At 44.1% G+C, this 26,742-nt stretch overlaps 1 protein-coding gene across 2 annotated transcripts in view; it reads right to left on the bottom strand.

Annotated features, from left to right (window-relative positions):
* LOC118402555 (glypican-5-like) overlaps positions 1-26,742 on the bottom strand; it is a 210,978-nt gene that overhangs the window by 163,854 nt on the left and 20,382 nt on the right. For both annotated transcript variants that reach the window (XM_052477055.1, XM_052477054.1), the window contains exon 2: positions 16,755-16,916. In XM_052477055.1, coding sequence (XP_052333015.1) covers positions 16,755-16,916 — 162 coding nt within the window. The remainder of the gene's footprint in view (positions 1-16,754; positions 16,917-26,742) is intronic.

Raw genomic sequence — 26,742 nt, forward strand, 5'->3', positions numbered from 1 at the left:
ACAGTCTGTGCTGCCTGGCCTTATCCCTAAAACCATAAAACTAAACCTTACCCTAATTCCAACCCTAACCCTTAACCTAAAACCTAATTGCGACCCTAACCCTTAACCTAACCCTAATTCCAGCCCCAACCCTTAACCTAACCCTAATTCCAACCCTAACCCTTAACTTGAACCCAACCCTACCCCTTAACCTGACCCTAATTCCAACCCCAAACCTTAACCTAACCCCAACCCTAACCCTTAACCTGAACCCAACCCTAACCCTTAACCTAACCCTAATTCCAACCCTAACCCTTAACCAACCTAAGCCGGCGACCCTAGTAACCTTATTTTACTATCCTTGAGGACCCACCCAACCACACAACCCACACACACACACACACACACACACACACACAGTCTGTGCTAACCTAACCCCAACCCCAAACCTTAACCTAACCCCAACCCTAACCCTTAACCTGAACCCAACCCTAACCCTTAACCTAACCCCAACCCTAACCCTTAACCCAAAAACCTAAGCCGGCGAAATGTCCCCACTAGTCCGAATTTTCCTTATTTTACTATCCTTGTGAGGACCCACACACACACACACACACACACACACACACACACACACACACACACACACACACACACACACACACACACACACACACACACACACACACACACACACACACACACACACACACACACACACACACACCATTATGATTGAATGGGACTTGAAGGGTTGGAGCCGGAAATCAGTCCTAATTTGAACATGACATGGTGTAGACGAGTAATAATGTCATCATATCGACCTCATAATGTCCTCTGGCGCCATAACTATGACCCTTCAAAGCATCCACACACAGAGGGAGAACTGAAGGGAGAAAGAGAGAAAGAGAGGGAGAGAGAGAGCGTGAGAGCGACATCAGAGGGAAGGAAAGGTAAGAGACAGAGAGATTGCCATCAAGATAACACTGTTTGTTGTTTTTTTTTCATTAAAAGCTCAGAAATACAAAACAGCAGACAAGACAAAACACAGAGCCTATGATGATTCACAACCTCATATATATATATATATATATACACACACACACACACACACACACACACCATAATTGTATTATCATTTGTTATCATCTCCAACTCATAAAATATGTGTTTGTTCCTATGCCACCCGGGCAGATCATAATTGGCCCAGCGGGAGATACAGAAACACACACACACTTGCGCACACACACACATACAAAAACACACACACACAATAATACTAATGGAATTTCCCCGGGGCTTAATAGTGGATGGAGAAAGGTGTGTAAACAGAGACTGGGGAGAGCTTTGGATGGGGAGAGATTTAGTCTCTGCCTGTCTGCCTGTCTCCATCTCCGCAGATTGGAGCCGAGGAAAGACGATGGGAGAAGAAGAGAGAGGAAGAGAGAGCCACAACAGAGTTACAACCTCTGTTGAGGATACAGACACACAGGCTCCTCAGAAAGAGACAGAGAGCGAAACAGAGACAGACAGACACACTGACAGAAACTTCCTGAGAGAATGACACACAAGACACTGGAGTTGAACTGAACACTGAACCCCCTGTGTGGGAGCCCAGAAAGAAAGACATTCACAGGGGAAAGGACTAGATAGGTTTATCTGTGTCTCACATGATCTCAGGAGACACACAAACACGAGAGTTCCCAAACCCATCATACACAGACGAAGATCAGCTCATTAGCCGACCTTAACAAGAGTCTCACCTTCACATGACTTCTCTTTCAAATCTGTTAAGGGGCTTGGGCTGTTGCACTTAAACACGCAGAGTTTTGATTTTAAAGCATTGTTGTTATCAGTAACCTTGTACCTATAAACCGGAATAACACTGTTAGCACTGAGTCTGTTTGCCCTAGCAGGAAGCCCACAGTGGGCAGCTCTCCTTGTACTATTAGCTCAAATGTAAATCTCACTGACATGTCTACCTCTGATAAGCATCCCTGGAAAGCACTCAAAATTAACCAGCAACCCAGAAAAGGGCTAAAACTAGCCCTCATTAACATATGTAGCCTGAGAAAGAGGGTTCATCAAATCGCTAACTTGCTAACACCCGAAAACATTCATATACTGGTTATCTCTGAAACTCACTTAGATAATTCATTTGATGACACAACGGTAGAAGAGACAGGAAGGGCAACGGGGGTGGTGTTGTTATATATATTCAGGGTGGTATTCCTGTAAAGCTTAGAGAGGATCTCATGTCAAACGCTGTCGAAGTAATATGGCTACAGGTTCACCTGCCTTACCTAAGGCCTATTCCTGAGGGACGGTGCGATAGACCGTGCTCGACTTGGGCCGGAGCTGTCTGGAATGCCGTACTGGCACTTCACATTTTTGGGAAATTGCGTACCAGCTCCTCTATAAAAATAAAGTAAGCTATCGCTGGCCCAGATTCACACACAGAGGCAAAAAAAAGGTTGATGAAAGCAGAATGCTTAATAGAATAGCAATGGAGAGGGGGCATTCATTTTCCAATTCTGCTTTGTTCACGTTCATCTGTGAATCGGTGGGTGACAGTAGAATGTACGAGATTGCACAGATTGAAAATGTGCATGCCTGAATGGCATGATGAGCTGTTCTAAGTTGTCAAATTAGGGTTTGGAAGGTCATGAAAAGTCATGGAAATGAGTTTCATAATTGCCGTTAATGTCATTGATGAAAGCACACTTTAAAATACGAAACTAAATAACAGCCATTATCGGACTGATCCTTCGGTGCCGGTCTGTGGTGCTGCGTGTGTGTACCAGTGCGAGTGGGCCGTTGCCCGAGGAGAGAGAGCGGTACATTTCAGCAGCAGATATACAATCATGTCAGACAGACTAGTTAGACCACCGATTCAAAACATAACTTGTAGCCGTTATCTCGCTAGTTAAATATAGCCAACTAAGCATTCATTTCATTGTCGCCTTTCCACCGGCACTGTAGAGCCTAAACAAATCTGCACCGTTGGAAGGCTGGGATTCCCCTCTACTAACCCTCTAGTCCAAACACAGTCTAAATCAAATTAAACTTTACTTGCCACATGCGCCAAATACAACAAGTGGAGACTTTAAAGTGAAATTCTTACTTACAAGCCCTTAAACTTCTGGCCCTTCTTTGGACAAACCTCCAGACGAGCTTCAACGCCGTACAACACTCTTTCTGTGACCTCCAACTGATTTTAAATGCAAGTACAACTAAATGCAACCGATCGCTGCCCGCCTGTCTAGCATCACTACTCTGGACGGTTCTGACTTACAATATGTGGACAACTACAAATACCTAGGTGTCTGGTTAGACTGTAAACTCTCCTTCCAGACTCACATTAAGCATCTCCAATCCAAAATTAAATCTATAATCGGCTTCCTATTTCGCAAAAAGGTATCCTTCACTCATGCTGCCAAGCATACCCTCGTAAAACTGACTATCCTACCAATCCTTGATTTCGGCGATGTCATTTACAAAATAGCCTCCGACACTCTACTTGGCAAATTGGATGTAGTCTATCACAGTGCCATCCGTTTTGTCACCAAAGCCCCATATACTACCCACCGCTGTGACTTGTATGCCCCCGTTGGCTGGCGCTCGCTTCATATTCGTCGCCAAACTTACTGGCTCCAGGTAATCTATAAGTCTTTTCTAGGTAAAGCCCTGCCTTATCTCAGCTCACTGGTCACCATAGCAGCACACACCCGTAGCACGCGCTCCAGCAGGTATATTTCACTGGTCATCCCCAAAGCCAACTCCTCCTTTGGCCGCCTTTCCTTCCAGTTCTCTGCTGCCAATGACTGGAACGAATTGAAGAATTCAATAAAGCTGGAGTCATATCTCCCTCACTAACTTTAAGCATCAGCTGTCAGAGCAGCTTACATATCATTGCACCTGTACACAGCCCATCTGTAAATAGCCCACCCAACTACCTCATCCCCCTATTTTTCACCCCAGTATCTCTACTTGCACATTCATCTTCTGCACATCTATCACTCCAGTGTTTAATTGCTCAATTGTAATTATTTTGCCCCTATGGCCTATTTATTGCCTTACCTCCCTAATCTTACTATGTTTGCACACACTGTATATACATTTTTCTATTGTGTTATTAACTGTACATTTGTTTATCCAATGTGTATCTCTGTGTTGTTTGTGTTGCACTGCTTTGCTTTATCTTGGCCAGGTCGCAGTTGTAAATGAGAACTTGTTCTCAACTGGTCTACCTGGTTAAATAAAGGTGAAATAAAAAAGATTTAAAAATTAAAACCAACAGTGCAGTTCAAGAAGAAGAAAATATTTACCAAGTAGGCTGAAATAAAAAGTAATAATAAAAAGTAACACAATAAGAATAACAATAATGAGTATATACAGGGGGCACCGGCACCGTGTCAGTGTGCAGGGGTACAGGCTAGTTGAGGTAATCTGTACACGTAAGTGGGGGCGAAGTGACTATGCATAGGTAATAACAAACAAACAGTAAGTAGCAGCAGTAGCCAACGGAGGGGTCAATGTAAATTGTCCAGTGGCCATTTGATGAATTGTTCAGCAGTCTAATGGCTTGGGGGTAGAAGCTGTGGGGGAGCCTTTTGGTCCTAGACTTGGCACTCCAGTACCGCTTGCCGTGCGGTAGCAGAGAAAACAGTCTATAACTTGGGTGACTGGAGTCTCTGACAATTTTATGTGCTACTGCTAATGTGTGAAATACAGTGTAGATGTTGTTAATGTTGTAAATGACTATTGTAGCTGGAAACGGCAGATTTTTTAGGGAATATCTACATAGGCGTACAGAGGCCCATTATCAGCAACCATCACGCCTGTGTTCCAATGTCAGCTAATCCAAGTTTATAATTTTAAATGGCTAATTGATCATTAGAAAACCCTTTTGCAATTACGTTAGCAAAGCTGAAAACTGTTGTCCTGATTAAAGAAGCAATAAAACTGACCTGCTTTAGACTAGTTGAGTATCTGGAGCATCAGCATTTGTGGGTTTGATTACAGGCTCAAAAATAACTTTCTTCTGAAACTCATCAGTCTATTCTTGTTCTGAGAAATTAAGGCTATTCCATGCAAGAAATTGCCAAGAAACTGACGATCTCGTACAACACGGTGTACTACTCCCTTCATAGAACAGTGCAAACTGGCTCTAACCAGAATAGAAAGAGGAGTGGGAAGCCCCGGTGCACAACTGAGCAAGAGGACAAGTACATTAGAGTGTTTAGTTTGAGAAACAGACACCTCACAAGTCCCCAACTGGCAGCTTCATTAAATAGTACCGGCATAACACCAGTCTCAGTGTCAACAGTGAAGAGGCGACTCCAGGATGCTAGCCTTCTAGGCAGAGTTGCAAACAAAAATCCATATCTCAGACTGGCCAATAAAAATAAAAGATTAAGATGGGCAAAAGAACACAGACACTGGACAGAGGAAGATTGTAAAAAGGTGTTATGGACAGACTAATCTAAGTTTGAGGTGTTCAGATCACAAAGAAGAACATTCGTGAGATACAGAAAAAAATGAAAAGTTGCTGGAGGAGTGATTGACACCATCTATCAAGCATGGTGGAGACAATGTGATGGTCTGGGAGTGCTTTGGTAGTGGTAAAGTGGGAGATTTGTACAGGGTAAAAGGGATCTTGAAGAAGGTAGGCTATCACTCCATTTTTCAACACAATGCCATACCCTAAGGACGCTGCTTAATTGGAGCCAATTTCCCAAAGCACAGCTCCAAACTATGCATGAACTATTTAGGGATGAATCAGTCAGCTGCTATTCTGTCTATAATGGAGTGGCCAGCACAGTCACCAGATCGCAACCCTTTTGAGCTTTTGGGGGAGCAGCTTGACCGTATGGTACGTAAGAAGTGCCCATAAAGCCAATCCAAAGTGTGGGAGGTGCTTAAGGAGGCATGGCGGTGAAATCTCTTGAGATTCCGTCAACAAATTGACAACTAGAATGCCAAAGGTCTGCAAGGCCGTAATTGCTGCAAATGGAGGATTCTTTGACAAAAGCAAAGTAAGCGAAGCGAAGGACACAATCACTATTTCAATTAAAAATCTATAATCATAACCTTGTCAATGTCTTGACTATATTTCCTATTCATTTTGCAACACATTTGCAACTCATATGGAAATGTGGAAAACAAGGACATATGGAAAACAAGAACATTTCTAAATGACCCCAAACCTTTAAACGTTATATTAAAAAAATGATTGGATGAAACATTGAATATGGCATTAATGCTAATGGCCACTACATGGCACACGATAGTAAAAACATACAATTATTCTGAGAGATAAGAAAGATCAGGGAACATTTAAAATTAATTTTTGTTTGTATTTATCAATTTTTTAGGCACTAAACGATCTTCATATATACAGTTGATGTCGGAAGTTTACATACACTTAGGTTGGAGTCATTAAAACTCGTTTTTTAACAACTCCATACATTTCTTGTTAACAAACTATAGTTTTGTCGGTTAGGACATCTACTTTGTGCATGACACAAGTTGTTTTTCCAACAAATGTTTACAGACAGACTATTTCACTTATAATTCACTTTATCACAATTCCAGTGGGTCAGAAGTTTACATACACTAAGTTTACTGTGCCTTTAAACAGCTTGGAAAATTATGTCATGGCTTTAGAAGCTTCTAATAGGCCAATTAGCATCATTTGAGTCAATTGGAGGTGTACCTGTGGATGTATTTCAAGGCCTACCTTCAAACTCAGTGCCTCTTTGCTTGACATCATGGGAAAATCAAAAGAAGTCAGCCAAGACCACAGAAAAAGAGAGACCTCCACAAGTCTGGTTCATCCTTGGGCGCAATTTCCAAATGACTGAAGGTACCACGGTCATCTGTACAAATAATAGTATTCAAGTATAAACACCATGGGACCACGCAGCCGTCATACCGCTCAGGAAGGAGACACGTTCTGAGATGAACGTACTGTGGTATGAAAAGTGCAAATCAATCCCAGAACAACAGCAGAGGACCTTGTGAAGATGCTGGAGGAAGCAGGTACATAAGTATCTATATCCACAGTAAAACGAGTCCTATATCAACATAACCTGAAAGGCCGCTCGGCAAGGAAGAAGCCACTGCTCCAAAACCGCAATAAAAAAGCCAGACTATGGTTTGCAGCTGCACATGAGGACAAAGATCGTACTTTTTGGAGAAATGTCCTCCGGTCTGATGAAACAAAAATAGAACTGTTTGGCAATCATGGCCATCGTTATGTTTGGAGGAAAAAGGGGGATGCTTGCAAGCCAAAGAACACCATCCCAACCGTGAAGAACGGGGGTGGCAGCATCATGTTGTGAGGGCTTTGCTGCAGGGGGGACTGGTGCACTTCACAAAATAGATGGCATCATGAGGCGTGAATATCATGTGGATATATTGAAGCAACATCTCAAGACATCAGTCAGGAAGTTAAAGGTATGTATGACCCAAGTTAAACAACTTAAAGGCAATGCTACCAAATACTAATTGAGTGTATGTAAACTTCTGACCCACTGGGAATGTGATGAAAGAAATAAAAGCTGAAATAAGTCATTCTCTCTACTATTATTCTGACATTTCACATTCTCAAAATAAAGTGGTGATCCTAACTAACCTAATATAGGGAATTCTTCCTAGGATTCCTGTAATTACTTCAACTGTACTTCCATCAGTGGATGCCCCTCAGAGGAGGAAGAGGAGGACCATCCTCCTCAGTGAATTTCCAAAAAATTAAATTGTAAACATTTGAAAAGTTATACTTTTTAGATAAAACTATGCTAAATATATTCACGTCACCAAATAATTTATTTAAACACACTGTTTTGCAAGGTCTACAGTAGCCTCAACAGCACTCTGTAGGATAGTGTAGCCGGAGTACAGCTAGCTTCCGTCCTCCTCTGGGTACATTGACTTCAATACAAAACCAAGAAAGCTCTTGGTTCGCACCCCTTCCATAGACTTGCACAGTAATTATGACAACTTCAAGAGGACGTACTCCAACTTATCAGAGCTCTTGCAGTATGAACTGACGTGTTGTCTACCCAATCAAAGGATCAGCGAATGAATCTAGTACTAAAAGTATAAGCTACAGCTAGCTAGCTATAGGCATCACTACAGACAACAGATGTCTTTTACCATAGTGAATCAGACAAGAATGGAGCCTACCCTTTGCCAATTGGCTTCTATGCATATTCAAGCCTGTCTCAAAATACAACACTGCCCTTTTAAGGCTCTCCTGGAGGACGGTTGGCCACTCTTGGTCACCTATAAAATATTGCAATAATACAGTTAGGCTACAACCAAATACTTTTTGTCTTTATAAAATAATTCCCTCCAGGGCCCGAAATGAAGGGCGTCCCATCGTCCCTGGGCCAACCAAACATATGTCTACAGTTCCAAATAGACTCTAGGACAGTTCTAGGACGACAGATTCCAAATTCATACAACCACTGCCCAATAATGTTTTTTTTTTAATCAATGAGTCTGATGCAAAAGGTCAGACCATTTGACTTAAATGTTGATTAAATTGTATTTCTTCCTATTATAAGCTCAACAATGCGCACATGGCTGTAGGCTACATGCAAATGTTTCAAAAGGCAAATAGCGGGAAAACACATTTCTCAAAAAGGCCACTGCACACACAGGCAGTTAGAAATGAAGAAAGAGAGGGGATATAAACATGCATCAACTAGCCTGGGTTAGGCCTACTAATATGACTAGGATTATGCCTTTGGCTGCTGGACAATAAAATAACGTTGATTTGAAAAGCAATAAAACATGAAGAAAAAAAATACTGGTTTCAATGTCCTATTAAGTGTTGATAAAATATTTCTCTGAACATTTCTAAGGTCGTGTTTTGGCTCCTTTGGAACAAAGACAAGCTTCATAAAATGTCATAAAACCAGGTTTTAAATAATTACGTTTATGGTTAAATAGTTTCAAAATGCAGAGCGCGGCCGCGCAGATTCAAGGTGGGTAATGTGCAGTGCAAAACAGGCACTGTCCTGTTAAACAGGCGCGCTCTGGTCTTGTGACCATTTGATCCGAATGAACCGTGCCTCGACGTGGTCGACAGAATCAAGTCTTTAGGCATTAACGTTGACTCTCTTACATTGTATTTGTCAGACATGACATGTGTCAGCCTGTCATTTATGTCATTAAAAGTCTCGTTAAAGTTTGGCTACATTTTCCGGCGCAAACATCAACAACATGCACATCAATCTCTCCTGGATCAAAGTAGAGGAGAGACTGACTGCCTCGCTACTGGCCTCTGTGAGAGGTACTGAAGTGTTAATAGTACCGAACAGCACGTTCAATCGTTAAAACACAGCTCAGACACTGATACATACCCCACAAGACATGCCCCCAGGGGTCTCTTCACAGTCCTCATGTCTCGAACAGACTATTAGGAAAAGCACTACGACATAGAGCCATGGCTAAATTCAACTATTCCACCTCAGGTAACTCAAGAAAGCTGGAAAATCAGACTGAAGAACCGCCCCAGATAAAACAACACCTCACGGTACAACACCTACTGTGAAGAGACACACACACACACACATACACACACGTTTGTTTGACTATCCTAGTGGGGACCAAACAATTGATTCCCATTTAAAATACTATTTTCCCTAAACCCTAACACTAACCCTTAACATAACCCTTACCTCAATGCTGATCCCAAACCCCTAATCATAATTCTGGTCCCCACAAATATAACAAAAAACAAACAAACACACACGCTAAAACACACAATCTGCACACACCCACACATTATTCTTAGTCATGTAATGTAGTATTGTAATATTGTAATGTAATAATTGAGCAATGTAAATAATGCACAACGTTTGGACCACAGGAAGAGTAGTTGCTGCCTTGGCAACCGCTAATTGGGATCTGGTAGCCTAGTGGTTAGAGCACTGGCAACTGAAGGATCGAATCCATGAGCTGACAAGGTTAAAATCGTTCTGCCCCTGAACAAGGCAGTTAACCCACTGTTCCTAACCTGCAACCAATAAACTTCACCTGTGTGTTAGTATGTATCCATGGTGATGGCGGAGTGTGTAAACAACAAGTCTTCAACTCCAGGACTCATACGTTGACATGGGCTGCATCCAAAATAGCACCCTGTTCCATATATAGTGCACTATTTTTGACCAGTGCCTATGGAGCTCTCGTCAAAAGTAGTGCACGATATAGGAATAGGGTGCTATTTGGGACGCAGTTATGGCATTTAGCTGAGTGTCCAGTCCCCATGCCCCTGGCCACTGATATAGGGTAAGCTATGTTTCATCAACCTCATGGATAAGGTTAAGGTCTGGGTTAAGGTAATCTGATCATTCACACTCAATCTTCACACACACACAGTCATTCACACACACACACACACACACACACACATTCACACACACACACACACACACACACACACACACACACACACACACACACACACACACACACACACACACACACACACACACACTGTAGTATAGTCCTGGAAGCACAGTCCAGCAGAGTCTAGCCAAACCTACCAGAGTTAATGGTAAACAAGTAAACAAGCAGAGTAAGAAGAGGTGATTGGACAGTAATCACTGATGGACTCAGAGTGGATTTCCCCCTCTGTCTGACATGGTGGCTGAAACTCCTTGACCCTCCTGGAACCAGCACACACTCTCACAGATATCTCACAGAGGCTCTCACAGAGGCCTGTTCTATAAGTGTCTGGTCCATCTGCTCCAGCCTAGCTCAGCCAATAAAAGGCTTGAGATTAGTTCAGATCTGATTGGCTGGAGCACTTTAACGGTCAGGCTGGTCCTCTTGTCTACCAAAGCCCCTTTGGGTCTAATCTTGTCTGACTCAGACTTAGACTAGACTGGGGCTAAACCCCATTCCCTCTAGTCCCAACACTCACTATCAATTAGCATATTTATGTACGGATCCTGACCGCTCCTGACCCCCGGTCTGAGTGTGACCTGTCTGTGTGTGTGTGTGTGTGTGTGTAAGTACCTGACCCCTAGCCTCCTGACCTCTGACCCCTAGTTAGTGTGACCTGTCTCTGTGGGAGTTAGGTGACCTGTCTGTCTGATGTTAAAGGACAGATGATGTCAGAAGGGAGAATAAACTCAGTGGTGTCCAGAAACGAGGGAAAGTCCACAGGGTAGAGCTGATAGTGATATAGACAAAATATCCATACTTCGATAAATTGCTTCAACTGATGTGATTAACGATAAATAGAACGATACATTAATGTGCACCACACAATTATCCTTTAAACTACCACAACTAGTTTGATGTATGTAGCCAACAATTGCCCATTAAACAATCACACATAATATCAGACGTATTCATGTGAAACGTCACATTTCTCTAGTATAGGGTACGTATTGTATTAAACGATATCAGCAACATGCCGGCAATAACTGATCGCAATGGTCGTCGATCATTTTCGGTTTATAGTCCCGGCTCTATTACAGGGTTAAAAAAAACATCACTAGGGGGTTACGTTGGCCTGGTCAGTCCTCCTCATGTGACCAGAACATTCAGACTGGCCTGGCAGACTGGCCTGGCAGAGAGAGCTAAAGGGAGGAGGCCAGGAAGTGCGAGCTCTGTTCACTAGCCACAAACAGGAGAAAAAGATGTGAAACGGTTTCATTCCGCTCTGTGTCAACGGGATTGGGACATTCGTTTTTACGGGGGTCACACTCGTGACATGTCCCCACCTGTACATGACATGACACAGTAGGCTGTTTGGACTAACAAAACACACAACCGCCAAACAAAACACACACTCACATCTGCCTACGGGTGGGCCCGTCAAAATCTTTGGCTGAGTCTCCATCATTAGACAGTGTGACATGAACAATGAGTCGAGAGAGAGTGAAAAAGTGCGAGAGAGAGAGAGAGAGAGAGAGAGAGAGAGAGAGAGAGAGAGAGAGAGAGAGAGAGAGAGAGAGAGAGAGAGAGAGAGAGAGAGAGAGAGAGAGAGAGAGAGAGAGAGAGAGAGAGAGAGAGAGAGAGAGAGAGAGAGAGAGAGAGAGAAAGTGATTGAGTGAGCAAGTGTGAGATAAAGAGAGAGAGAGATCCAAAAGCCATCTCCCTCAGTGTTTGGCGAGTGAGCAGAAGCAAGGGAACATAAACAGAGGCCACACCCTGGAGGCCTGGAGGAGTGTGGTGATCAAATAAACACTCCAGCAGAGCAGGATACCCCGCTGAGGCTGAAGCAGCAGGCTGGGGAGAGGCTCTGGCACTGAGGCAGCAGGTTGGGGAGAGGCTCTGGCACTGAGGGAGTATTTGTGTGAGTGTGTGCAGGGGTAGGACGCCTTCGAGATCTGAAACTGGATGAGATGATGAGAGAGGGGGTGAACATGTTCTCGTCTATTATTCTGATACAGTAGGGTCATAGATACACAACACGCACGTATCTTCAAATCAGTCTGAAACACACAAACACACACACACACATACGCACACACCAATTAGAGAGGGACCGATGTCACCATAGCAAGCACGTCTCCACTCCATCACCATGTCATAGCAGTGACTTCCTGGGATATTTAAAACACCTCGCGAGACGTCGCTCCCCCACGTGACTTTCTCCACAGCAACACACGCCAAATCTCCACACAGCACGCCAACGGGACAAGTTGAGCTTAGAACCGAGGCAACTGACATCATCATCACCAACATCATCATGCCTTCTATTGTTGTTCCATAGTTGATGAAATCTATTGCTGTCGAGACATGTTGAGCACCTGACCTTGCTTCAGAAGGCTCCAGACATGAGCTAAGCAGGAAGTTTTTCGACAAATGAATCCACTCGCTAGAATATTGTACTGAGACCTTTCTTATGTCTTCACTTGCTCATCTCACTGTATATCTTAAACCCATAGGCAAGTTCTCTGCATTTGAGGCTACTAAGCCAATGAAACTGCTCTCTAGCCTCTCTTTATCAAGCTCAGACTCCATGTCCTCCGCTACTCTGTCATAGCCTCTCTTTATCAAGCTCAGACTCCATGTCCTCTGCTACTCTGTCATAGCCTCTCTTTATCAAGCTCAGACTCCATGTCCTCTGCTACTCTTGTCATAGCCTCTCTTTATCAAGCTCAGACTCCATGTCCTCTGCTACTCTGTCATAGCCTCTCTTTATCAAGCTCAGACTCCATGTCCTCTGCTACTCTGTCATAGCCTCTCTTTATCAAGCTCAGACTCCATGTCCTCTGCTACTCTTGTCATAGCCTCTCTTTATCAAGCTCAGACTCCATGTCCTCTGCTACTCTTGTCATAGCCCCTCTTTATCAAGCTCAGACTCCATGTCCTCTGCTACTCTGTCATAGCCTCTCTTTATCAAGCTCAGACTCCATGTCCTCTGCTACTCTGGCATAGCCTCTTTGACAGGTACATGTTCATGTCTTTATTGTCAATGTACCTCTTCAGTGTCCTTCAGTCTGTGTTTTCCTCCCTTGCTGCTGCTTCCCTTCTCTCACTTCCTTGGCTGCTCTTTCAAGAACCTAAAGGGTGGCTAGACTCCTACGTGTTTTACTAGACTATCTTGAGTTCATATGCATGACACATTGCAAAAATACTCTGCATAGTATGCCATTGGTTCAACTTACCCCAAGGCAAACATTTTGACTATATTAGCCCACACAGCTACAAGGATGCCCTTTCATGCTAGGTTGAGGACCTCATATTGAAGCTTGTAGAGACCCTAAATTATGTATCAAAGTAATACTTTGTTTTAGATTCAAGGATCATGAAACCTATAACAATACATTCATTTGAGTTGGTGAAAATCCGTTTTTCGCACCTAACTTGCTAATCACTTTTTCTAAGTGATTTCTTCCATCAGACTCCATTTGGTCACATGATACATTTTGTGTATGGTTTCCTCGAAACAAGCGGTGGCTCAACTAACCCTGTGGCTCAACTTGACCCCACTCTCACGTACTTGCATATGTCATGCACACATATTTCCATGAAGGAGTCCAACAAACCACTGGTATCCGAACAACAATCATATAAAACAAAAGTGGCCAGCATAATGCCTATGCACACAGTACATTGTCTTATAAAACAAAAGTGGCCAGCATAATGCCTATGCACACAGTACATTGTCTTATAAAACAAAAGTGGCCAGCATAATGCCTATGCACACAGTACATTGTCTTATAAAACAAAAGTGGCCAGCATAATGCCTATGCACACAGTACATTGTCTTATAAAACAAAAGTGGCCAGCATAATGCCTATGCACACAGTACATTGTCTTATAAAACAAAAGTGGCCAGCATAATGCCTATGCACACAGTACATTGTCTTATAAAACAAAAGTGGCCAGCATAATGCCTATGCACACAGTACATTGTCTTATAAAACAAAAGTGGCCAGCATAATGCCTATGCACACAGTACATTGTCTTATAAAACAAATTGCATGGTACACAAATTCCTGCAGCACCAAAAACATTCAGAACCGCTCGCCAGTAGACTTTGCGGGATAGCACTGGAGGTTTACAGAGAAAAGTCTGTCCGTTTAGGAAATTTCAAATGACATTGCAATTACCAGTCACCCCAATCGGAGAGGACAAGGCTGGGGGGGCTGGACCGGAGCTGGCCTAGCTTGGCCCAGTAAAAGCCCCTCTGGCAGCCAAACTAGCCCCTCAGGCAGACTTGCCAACCATCCATCCATCTACTGCTGCCCTCAGAGAAAGCCAAGCAGGCAGAAAGTGGCACAGTAGACAGACTTCCGCTCATAAACTACTGCAGCCCAGAGGCTCAGAGGCCCAGAGGGTCAGAGGGTACCAGAGGTCACATAACTTTCGGAAATCTGCATTTTCAAACTGCAGACCATAAAAAAACCTGCCTTATAAACCATTTTACCTGCGTTTCATATTGAAGTTCAAACATGGTGTTTTGCTTCAAGAGAATGATAAGGGGCGTGATACTATAGTTTTACTTAACACAAAATACATTAGTGCAACCAACACATTTGCCGGAAAATAGTTCTCATCAGATGACAACAGAAGTGCAATGCTATTTGGCTAGCAGCCACACATAGCTAAGTAAATTAGCTTACGGTGGTATTTTTTGGCAAAAAACGATGCATGGCCATATTTCTCATGTTAAGGGCCTCTCGAGTTGTCTAAGGCGCTTGAGACGTCACTACAGACCCGGGATTAATCCCAGGCTTTGTCACAGCCGGCCGTGACCGGGAGACCCATTAGGCAGCGCACAATTGGCCCAGCATCGTCCAGGCTATGGGAGGGTTTGGCCGGCCGGGATGGCCTTGTCCCATCGCGCTCTTCTGACTCCTTTGTGGCATGCCAGATGCCTGCAAGCTGACTCTAAACGCTAGTTGTACGTGGCTGGCACAGTTGTTGTGGCTGGCTTCGGGGTTAAGTGAGCAGTACGTCAAGAAAAGGTGCTGCTTGGCAGGGTCATTTTGGAGGACGCTCTCATCCTTCGCCTCTCCCGAGTCTGTATGGGAGTTACAGTGATGGGACAAGACTGTAACTACCAATTGGATATCACGAAATTGGGGAGAAAAAGGGGTAGCCAGCTACATTTCCTAACGTTTTTCTTGAAGTTAATCTTGCATTTTAACTTGCTACCAAAGAAAAACCACACAGGAGGAAAGTACCGGAGAAAAGTAGCCTTCACAGATCAGTCAGAGTGCTTTCTGGTGATCCAATGACAAGGGCAAAGATATTTAATCCAAGTGGAGAAGTGCAACTGAAGCACATAATTTGTCCTTTTACATTCATGATTTGGAGTGAACCATGACTGAAGCCGAGCAGAATTAACAAAAATAAGTATCTTAGATCTGCGTTTATAAAACGCAGCAATATTTTTTTGCTGCATTTTATCTTTCCTTTTCTGCGTGAAAAAAGCAGAATCCTCCATTAACTCCCTCTGCTATACCCTCTGCTATACCCTCCCTAGTCTCCAGGCTCCCACTGCCTCTCCACAATACATCTAACTGCCAACATTACCTACCCACCACCCATTCCACTCTCTACCCTCCCTAGTCTACCTCTCCACAATACATCTAACTGCCAACATTACCTACCCACCACCCATTCCACTCTCTACCCTCCCTAGTCTACCTCTCCACAATACATCTAACTGCCAACATTACCTACCCACCACCCATTCCACTCTCTACCCTCCCTAGTCTACCTCTCCACAATACATCTAACTGCCAACATTACCTACCCACCACCCATTCCACTCTCTACCCTCCCTAGTCTACCTCTCCACAACCCAGCTACTGCCAAAACCACTGAGGGGAAAAGAAGATAGCTGTGCCGTCTGGACCAATCAAAAACTAGCCAGAGCAAGAGTCAGGAACTAGAGCTGCAGCCAGCAACAGTGACCCAAGAGGATTGGAAGAAAAACATTTGAATGAATTCCTCAACAAATATATATATATATATATATATATTTACAAATAACTATGAAAACAAATAAAACTCTTTGGTTTTCAACTGTTTATGCTGGTGGAAAATACAGACAAGTTCAACTGTATGTCAGCAAATACATTAGTTTACAGGCCTCATCCAAGTACTATGAAGTAGCTTTCTCTGTTCCATTTCCTTTCTTGTGGTTCAGGGCGGTGACGTTTTGTCCAAATTGGTTTACAAACGGAAAGAGATCCTCTCTCTCTAAACTGGTTAAAACCCCTGTCCCACTATCACTCCAATCCCTAAAAGGCCTTCCCATCCCATCCCACTTTTCCCCCTCTCCTTACCCTGGAAGGCAATGGCGTGGCCGGAGATGAGGTACTTCAGCTCGAAGCTGTAGGAGCGGACATTCTGGAGGGTCTCTCGTCTCACCGCCTCCTGGTAGCTCTCCTCCATCTTGCGGGTGCAGCAGGACGGGCCCTGGTGCTTACACACCAACAGGTCCACATCTGATGGGACAGAGGGGGAGAGAGGACAGGGTTAGGTCTATATTTGATTGATTTTATTTCTGTGTCATACACTGCATAGCCCTTACGGGCTTATAAGACGCTATTTTGTGTGCACAAAATACAAAAAACAAAATGACATTTAACGAATCATAACAAAGTACAGCTATCGTTTACCTTGTCACATTAGAATACAAAAACAATACACATATCCTTCTCCCCCCAGGCTTTAAAAAAGTAAATTGAGCAATATCGAAAGCTTTTCTGAAAAGAAATTCTAGCCTTTGTTCATCATGCAGCCAGAACACTTCAGGGTGAGCATTTTTACTGCAGTCGGCTAAATCAGGGTCCAAAATATAAATAATATTCCACCCATGAGGCCACCATAGGGCCATTTGTTCATTTGACTGCAGGAAAGTTTTTACAAAACAGAACATGTCTCACATCACCATATAGAGCAGTGTTTCCCAACTCTGGTCTTACACCTATTCTACTTGTCAACCGATCATCAAGCAACAACGGTGTGCAGTCGGGGGGGTACTGGAGGACTGGACTCTATGGTGAAGTGAGCGCTCGGCATCACTGTGCTCTCTCTCTGTCACAGCCTCCCGCCAACTCGGGCACATTCATTATTTCATTATGGGGGTGCTGTGAGGTAGATCCTACTTGGTTTCAGTCTTGCTCTACCTGTGTCCATTCAAATAGAACAGGTTAAGCCTAATTCAGGGGCAAATTGTTGGGCTTTGTTGTTACAGCAATTATTGACTGGATATGGTGTATCATATGGCAACTTCATCCATTGGACCACCAAGACCTGATGAAAAAGTACACTTTAAGTACTTCAACCTGCCTTGTCTTCTGCTGATCTCGTGCCCTGACAACTAACTACCACAAGGTCCCTATTTACAGACAGTAATATACTGTATAGATAGAGTGCATTCAGAAAGTATTCAGACCCCTTGACTTTTTCCACATTTTGTTACATTACAGCCTTATTCTAAAATTGATTAAATAGTTTTTTTCCCCCCCCCACATCAATCTACACCCCATCATGACAAAGCAAAAACTGTTTTTAGAAATGTTTAAAAAAGTAATGAAAAAACAAAAAACGGAAATATCATACATAAGTATTCAGACCCTTTACTCAGTACTTTGTTGAAGCACCTTTAGCAGCGATTACAGCCTCGAGTCTTCTTGGGTATGACGCTACAAGCTTGGCACACCTGTATTTTGGGAGTTTCTCTCATTTTTCTCTGCAGATCCTCTCAAGCTCTGTCAGGTTGGATGGAGAGCATCGCCGCACAGCTATTCTCAGGTTTCTCCAGAGATGTCTGATTGGATTCAAGTCCGGGCTCTGGCTGGGCCACTCAAGGACATTCAGAGACTTGTCCCGAAGCCACTCCTACGTTGTTTTGGCTGTATGCTTAGTGTTGTTGTCCTATTGGAAGGTGACTTCAACTATACATTCATGTACATAATACCTAAATGGCCTGACCAACGAGTGCTCCCGCACATTGGCTAACCGGGCTATCTGCATTGTGTCCCACCACCCGCTAACCCCTCTTTTTACGCTTCTGCTACTCTCTGTTCATCATATATGCATAGTCACTTTAACGATACCTACATGTACATACTACCTCAATAAGCCTGACTAACAGGTGTCTGTATATAGCCTTGCTACTCTTTTTACAAATGTCTTTTTACTGTTGTTTTATTTATTTACTTACCTACACACACATACCTTTTTTTCCCACACCATTGGTTAGAGCCTGTAAGTAAGCATTTCACTGTAAGGTTTATACCTGTTGTATTCAGCGCACGTGACAAATAAACTTTGATTTGATTTGAACCTTTGCCCCAGTCTGATGTCCTGAGTGCTCTGTAGCAGGTTTTAATCAAGGATCTCTCTGTACTTTGCTCTGTTCATCTTTCCCTCAAACCTGACCAGTCTCCCAGTCTCTGCCACTGAAAAACATCCCCACAGCATGGTGCTGCCACCACCATGCTTCACCGTAAGGACAGTGCCAGGTTTCCTCCAGATCTGACGCAGGCCAAAGAGTTCAATCTTGGTTTCATCAGAACAGAGAATCTTGTTTCTCATGGTCTGAGAGTCCTTTAGGTGCCTTTTGGCAAACACCAAGCGGGCTGTCATGTGTCTTTTACTGAGGAGTGGCTTCCTCATAGCCACTCTACCATAAAGGCCCGATTGGTGGAGTTCTGCAGAGATAGTTGTCCTTCTGGAAGGTTCTCCCATCTTGTCAGAGTGACCATCACATTCTTGGTCACCTCCCTGACCAAGGCCCTTTCCACCCGAAATCTCAGTTTGGCTGGACAGACAGCTCTGAGAAGAGTCTTGATGCTTCCATCTTCTTCCATTTAAGAATGATGGAGGCCATTGTATTCTTGGGGATCTTCAGATCTGTGCCTCGGTTTTTGCTCTGACATGCACTGTCAACTGTGGGACCTTGTATAGACAGGTGAGCCTTTCCAAATCATGTCCAATCAATTGAATTTACAACAGGTGGACTCCAATCAAGTTGTAGAAACATCTCAAGGATGATCAATGGAAACAGGATGCACCTGAGCTCAATTTAGAGTCTCGTAGAAAAGGGTTTGAATACTTATGCAAATAAGGTATCTGTTTTTTATTTTTAATACATTTGCAAAAAGTTCTAAAAACTTGTTTTCGCTTTGTCATTATGGCGTATTGATGATGATTTCATCAATTTTAGAAGGCTGTAACGTAAACAAAATTTGGAGAAAGGAAAGTGGTCTGAATACTTTCCAAATGCACTGTACAACCTGAGCCTAGAAAAAGAGGAGAGAGAACGAGAGAAAGTATATAAGATTATGTAGAATTTCATACATGCTTAGCTTACCACTAAAAACACAAGCTCTGCTTGGAGTATAAATAGTACTGGTGAATGTGTTAGATCATATAGCCTATGCAAGCACACGCAGACACACACACACACACACACAATGTGAGTCACGTTGGAACTTTTACATCACTCTATAAACTGGACTCACACTAGACATAATATCTTGGCCCATAATAAACCACATAAAGAGTAATCTAATACGATCTAATATGAACCTGAGTGAGGCTCAAATCAGGCACCATGACATCAACGCAGTTCCCACATCAGTCAGTCCACCCTGTCATGACATGCTGCCCGACACCCTCCTCTACCACTCTCATACTGTCAGTTCCATATATAAACACGACCATGACATCACCGAGGCTGGCCACAGTTAGCAGAACGTGTAATATTGAAACTCTCCTCCTCTGCTGTTCCCCTCTTCGCTGCCCCCCACCCCCTTGTCCCCCTTGCTGTCCCCCACCACCCTCGTCCCCTCCAGCCAAGTGCTCATAAGGCTGATACGATAACTCATTTTGGGGGTTGGTTGGAGAGGTGAGGGGAGTGGGGGGCAGGTGGTGTGGGCCTATACGTCAGGCCTAGAGCTTCCCTAGTCCAAATCCACCCCTGAAACACAATAGGGTTGCACTTGTCTCATTCCCTCTGTCGTTCATTTGTTTGACATGTCCATAGCGCCACATGGCTGTCACTTAATTACCCAGAGGGAGAGAGAGTCCACTGAGCCCCCATTGTTTCCAATCACCTAGGAATGGAGTCACGACTGGGCTGACCTCCACACGTCTCTCCCTCTATCTGTCTGACTGTCTCCTTCCTTTTTCTTCTGTCCCAGAACACCCTTCCTTCTTATGTCTGGTTCTTTTCCCCACCTGTTCTCTGTCTCAGACTGTCCCTCTGCCTTCATCCGTTTTCTTCTGTCCCAGAACACCCATCCTTCTTATGTCTGGTTCTTTTCCCCACCTGTTCTCTGTCTCAGACTGTCCCTCTGCCTTCATCCGTTTTCTTCTGTCCCAGAACACCCTTCATTCTTATGTCTGGTTCTTTTCCCCACCTGTTCTCTGTCTAACTGTCCCTCTGCCTTCATCCGTTTTCTTCTGTCCCAGAACACCCTTCATTCTTCTGTCTGGTTCTTTTCCCCACCTGTTCTCTGTCTCAGACTGTCCCTCTGCCTTCATCCGTTTTCTTCTGTCCCAGAACACCCTTCCTTCTCATGTCTGGTTCTTTTCCCCACCTGTTCTCTGTCTCAGACTGTCCCTCTGCCTTCATCCGTTTTCTTCTGTCCCAGAACACCCTTCATTCTTCTGTCTGGTTCTTTTCCCCACCTGTTCTCTGTCTCAGACTGTCCCTCTGCCATTCATCCGTTTTCTTCTGTCCCAGAACACCCTTCCTTCTCATGTCTGGTTCTTTTCCCCACCTGTTCTCTGTCTCAGACTGTCCCTCTGCCTTCATCCGTTTTCTCCGTCTGTCTCCAGGCCCTTGTTCTGGGCTCCAAGCCCTGTTTATATGTGTTGCTGACCCTCTATCCTAGACCTCTCGCACTCTGTTCCTGACCCCATCTCTCCTTCGGTCTCTTTCCCAGAACCCTTCACCATGCTCTTCTCTCTATGCCCCTGACCCTTTCGCTCCTGGCTGGCTCACCACTCTGTTTATCTCCAATATGAAACTAATATCCATGCCACAGACTCACAGTGGAATCCAGCTTGGCCTCCCAGTCCTTCATGTCTAGCGACGGGGGAGAAAGAGATACCCATAAAGACTTTGGCAGCCACAGCCACCAACAGCCGCTATCAGGACAGGTCAACGGTGTCCGGAATATTCCAGAACATTGATTATAACCAAGGTCTTATCTATGTTGTCCATACGGTGGGTAGATTGCTGTTATGGACTTTATTGAACACTGATGAGAAGAAGCAGTATTTTGTGGGGTGTAGTAACGAACAGATTGTTGCAAGTCCTTTGATATTGGACAGGTCTTGCAATTCGCAAAGAGGCCAACGTCAAAGGGAGCTGAACAATAGCAAGTGATTCACAGCCTATTGAAGTGACCTTTGCTCATCCTCCCTTTGTGTAAACGTAATATCTGAGACATACTGTAGTACGAAACAAAAGCTTGAAAACACTGCAATCTCTAGGATGTTGAATCTAAGATATAGTCAGTTACTATGATACATTTCCTCTCAACAAAACATTTTCCTTTCAACAAAAGCATGGTACATTTTGTTTTTACAGGTAACAGCCATCGTAGCTCATGGTCTCGATGTGGCTTACGTCCCTTATAGTGCAAAACTCCTGGCCCTTATACAACAATGCTTTAGTCTCTTGCAGGGTATCCCTACAGTCCCTTAGGACTAATGTCATTTGATACAGACTCAAAAGAGTTGGTGGGGCAAGGCCCAACTCCACAAGTCCTGGTGGTAAATTAGCGATTAGTGTGTGCGCCACTCCGCTCGTTCTGCCTGGCCAGACATTCACACACAGCTCAGAGTGCCGAGTCAGAATGTCAACCTAGCCCTTTAATTCCCTAACTGGCCTCAGGTGACAAATACCTCCGGACTAATTGGGCGTATTAAGCAACTGCTCATTCACGAAGTCTCAACTTGTTGGCCATAATTACTTCCGCCACGTCTCAGTGCCCTTGCGTACCCTGTGGGTAAAAATGGGAGAAAGTCTTGATGGTAGAAACACACCCTTGGTTTTGCAGCCAGACTTCCTTAAAAGACATCACAGGCACAATTTGCTTGCATCACACATCTAGTCAATAAGGCGTGGACATTTCGTTTTGATTGGAAATGTTGTTTTGATTTGGATAGGTTACTGGCGGGGAGGCCGGCGAATTCCTGATGCTCCCGTTTGGATATGTTTTCCAGAGAGCAGGAATAACTTTGTGGGAAAGCAGGTCATTAATGCAGGAGTTTAGTCCTCTACATATTGCTGCCTCTCTCTCTCTCTACTAGACTCTTCCAACTCAGGAAGCGCTGTCCTTTTGAAGTCGTCCCATCCAGTGAACCTGCAGGATATTTACACTGTATTGATTTGCTGTGCTTGGGCGGGACCGTGTTGAAAGAAAACATGGCTCAAAAGGGGCTTTGCCGCATACCTGCATTTTTGGACGGCCCTGAATCGCACCTGGAATGTCAGGCTTTTCCAGGCATTCGAGCTGGCAGTGCCCACAGTGACTGGCGCAGGGGTCCAGAGCCAGAGGCCAGGGCCAGGGGGCCGGGCAGGCTTGGATGTGGTTCAGACGGGTTGGGGCCAAGGGGCACTTGGGGCTTGGTAGACTGTTGGGTTGTTGGATGTGGGGGTGCTAGAGGTCTAGTGGATTATTGGATTTGGGGGCAAAGAGGTTGAGGGCAGGGTTATGGGGCACTGGGGGCAGTTGGATGTGGGTTAGAGGATTGAGAAGGAGGGGGAGGGGCAGAGGGGCTCAAGTAGAGGGGTCACTTGAGGCTTAGTGGACTGGTGGAATTATGGATGTGGGGGTAGAGGGTTTGAGGACAGAGTCGGAGGGAACTAGGGAATGTTGGATGTGGGTCAAAGGAGTTGAGGGTTGAGGGGCAATAGGGGATAGGGGACTGGGTTGTTGGATGTGGAGGCTGAGAGGTTTGCGAAGAGGGTGCTTTAAAACAGTTAGAGGGTTTAGCTTCAGCCACAGGCCTTGCCTATTTACAGCACTCTGACTGTCTGCCCAAACAGCTGTTTGACTGACCATGGCCTCATGAAAAAGTACTACTGAATTACTACTCATCACTACTACACAAGCTCTACACAAAACCTACTGGTTTTACTACTTGATTGCTACTGAAATGTGTAGTTAACCAGTAGTGATTTATGTCATTTTTTAAAGTAGTAATGAGTGATACACTACTGGTGAACAAATCACTACGTAAGTCTCCCTTAATGACTAGTGTGTAACTACTGAGCTTTTGGCTATCTACTACTTAAAACCTACACATACGTACACAATTCCTACATGTTCACTATTGAATTACTATATAATGCCAACATGTTACTGCTGTATGCCTACTCAATTACTACTGTGTCTGTGTAGTCTGTGTAGTGTTATGTCACTACTGATCACAACTGAATTGCTCCTGATCATTTTAATTTCCTACATAATTACTATTTCCACAGAATTACTATGGAAACTCACATATTTACTACTATTTGCCTCTTCAAAATCACTATTGACATCTTCTTGTTTCACTACTGTGTCACTACTAGACTATTGCACATGTTAATTCCTAAAGTTTCTAACTGTAGTTATATCATCAAAGAATAAATAATACGTTTATACAAACTGTGAGGGAAAAATCTCGTTAAACTTCTTTAAGCTTGTGAAAACCTCTTTAATGTTGTTCTAAGTGGCTGTTGCTGTGGGGGTGTTGTCACGTGAAAGGTCTAGGCCAGCTGTCACAAGCTACAATCTTATCCAAATGTAGAAAGTGAAGAATGATGAAATGAAGAAACAAGAACAAGATGTTCGTTAGAAAATGAGAACTGAGAATTGGGTTTGATCTCATACTATTAGTATTTATTTTATAGTATATATTTATATAGTATATAGTATATATTTATAGTATTTATTTGCGTTTATTTATTAAAAACACTCACTCCCTGAACTTGCTTCCCGACTCTCAGCGCACTCGTTTCAGAATGACGCCTAACTAAGGGAAGCATCGGGGAGTGTTTTTTGTTTTTTTGTTTCGGTGGGAATGACGTCGGGTCCGTGAGCCGCTACAGGTGGATCGCCAGGCTCCCCTGCTACAGCTGGCTCCTCAGGCTCTCATGCCATCACCGGATCGCCAGGCTCCCCTGCTACAGCTGGCTCGCCAGGCTCTCATGCCTCATCCGGATCACCAGGCTCCCCTGCTACAGCTGGCTCGTCAGGATCTCATGCCATCACCGGATCGCCAGGCTCCCCTGCTACAGCTGGCTTGTCAGGCTTTCATGCCTCAGCCGGATCGCCAGGCTCCCCTGCTACAGCTGGCTCGTCAGGCTTTCATGCCTTCACCGGATCGCCAGGCTCCCCTGCTACAGCTGGCTTGTCAGGCTCTCATGCCTCAGCCGGATCACCAGGCTCCCCTGCCTCAGCCAGTCTGTCAAGTTCCTGCGCATCAGCAAGGGTGACCGGTTCTGCCCCTGACCCCTGAGATCGTCTCTTTGGTTGGCATCCTGCGGCTGGAGCCGAACGTGCCCCTGGGATGGGGAACTGTCACGTATACTCTCTAGTTCGCGAGGCTCCCGCATTTCAGCCTGACTGACAGGTAACCCGCGTCTCAGCAGAGGTTACCGGTCCGCTCCTAATCCCCGGGATCGTTATTTTGGTCGGCGTCCTGCGGCCGGAGCCACGCGCCGGTGAGGGGGTACTGTCACATGTGCTCCCTCTCCGGCCTCTAGGTCACCAGGCTGCTCATTATGGCGCACACCTGTCACCATTGTTACACGCACCTGCGCGTCATCAAACTCGCCTGGACTCCATCACATCCCTGATTAACTTCCCTACTATATATGTCACTCCCTTTGGTTCCTTCCCCAGGCGTCATTGTTTCTGTGTCATGTCTGTGTGTTGTTCGTGTTTCTTGTTTTGTATTTAGTTGTGTTTATTTATTGAAACACTCACTCCCTGAACTTGTTTCCCGACTCTCAGCGCACTCGTTACAGTCAGCAAAGGCCACCTCATCATAGCCCTAATCTTCTTTTGACACACACACACATAGCAACCGTTACAAACTGCTTGAGAGATGTGAGGCTATGGTAAGCTATAATCACGTGTTATATCGTTCCATTAGAATACTTGGCTATATAAGCTGAGACCCAATGCCATTCGTTGGGCCCTTAACACTCCATCTGATATATTAACCTCTCCATTATTGCAATTGTTATTAAATAGAGATGATTGTTTGAAGAAATGACAGTCTCTCTCACTCACATTTGTATTATTATTATTAAAATAATGACATATTAAATGACATTTGTACTTTTTTGTTCATCCCTTTGAGGACTTGTCTTCATTCAGCTTTGACTTAACTATCTTCAGATCCTCTTTTTTTGATTCAGCCACATTTCTCCACCTTTTAACCTTTTAGAAAATAAAGACAAGCACAAGAGACAACCAATTATAAGCCATTGTCAATCCTCAGCTAACAGAAATCGCGTCAGACAACACAGAAAAAAAATTCCAGTCTTATGTCGAGGGCCTCCTTGGAAACAGGTGAAAAGAGGTAAGTAGAATGGGTAAGTATACTAATATGAACATGCTGTACATTTGCATACAAACACACAAGACCGCTAGCATGACAAGAACAGAGGTTACATAGTTACATTTCAATGGGGCTAGCTCCTAAACACAAGACCATTTTGGCTAGCAACCTTTATGATGTGGTAAAAAGTTATATTTTTTTATTCAACCTTCACTTAACCAGGTAGGATAGTTGAGAAGAAGTTCTCATTTACAACTGCGACCTGGCCAAGATAAAGCAAAGCAGTGCGACATACAACAACACAGAGTTACACATGGAATAAACAAACATACAGTCAATAACACAATAGAAAAAGTATATATACAGTGTGTGCAAATGAGGTAAGGCAATAAATGGGCGATAGTGGTGAAATAATTACAATTTAGCAATTAAACACTGGAGTGATAGATGTGCAGAAGATGAATGTGCAAGTAGAGATACTGGGGTGTAAAGGAGCTAAAAAATAAATAAAATAAATAACAGTATGGGGATGAGGTAGTTGTATGGGCTATTTACAGATGGGCTATGTACAGGTGCAGTAATCTGTGAGCAGCGCTGACAGCTGGTGCTTAAAGTTAGTGAGGGAGATATGAGTCTCCAGCTTCAGTGATTTTTGCAATTCATTCCAGTCATTGCAGCAGAGAACTGGAAGGAAAGGCGGCCAAAGGGGGAATTGGCTTTTGGGGTGACCAGTGAAATATACCTGCTGGA

The sequence above is a fragment of the Oncorhynchus keta genome, chromosome 23, assembly GCF_023373465.1.
Source record: "Oncorhynchus keta strain PuntledgeMale-10-30-2019 chromosome 23, Oket_V2, whole genome shotgun sequence".
Classification (NCBI taxonomy): domain Eukaryota; kingdom Metazoa; phylum Chordata; class Actinopteri; order Salmoniformes; family Salmonidae; genus Oncorhynchus; species Oncorhynchus keta.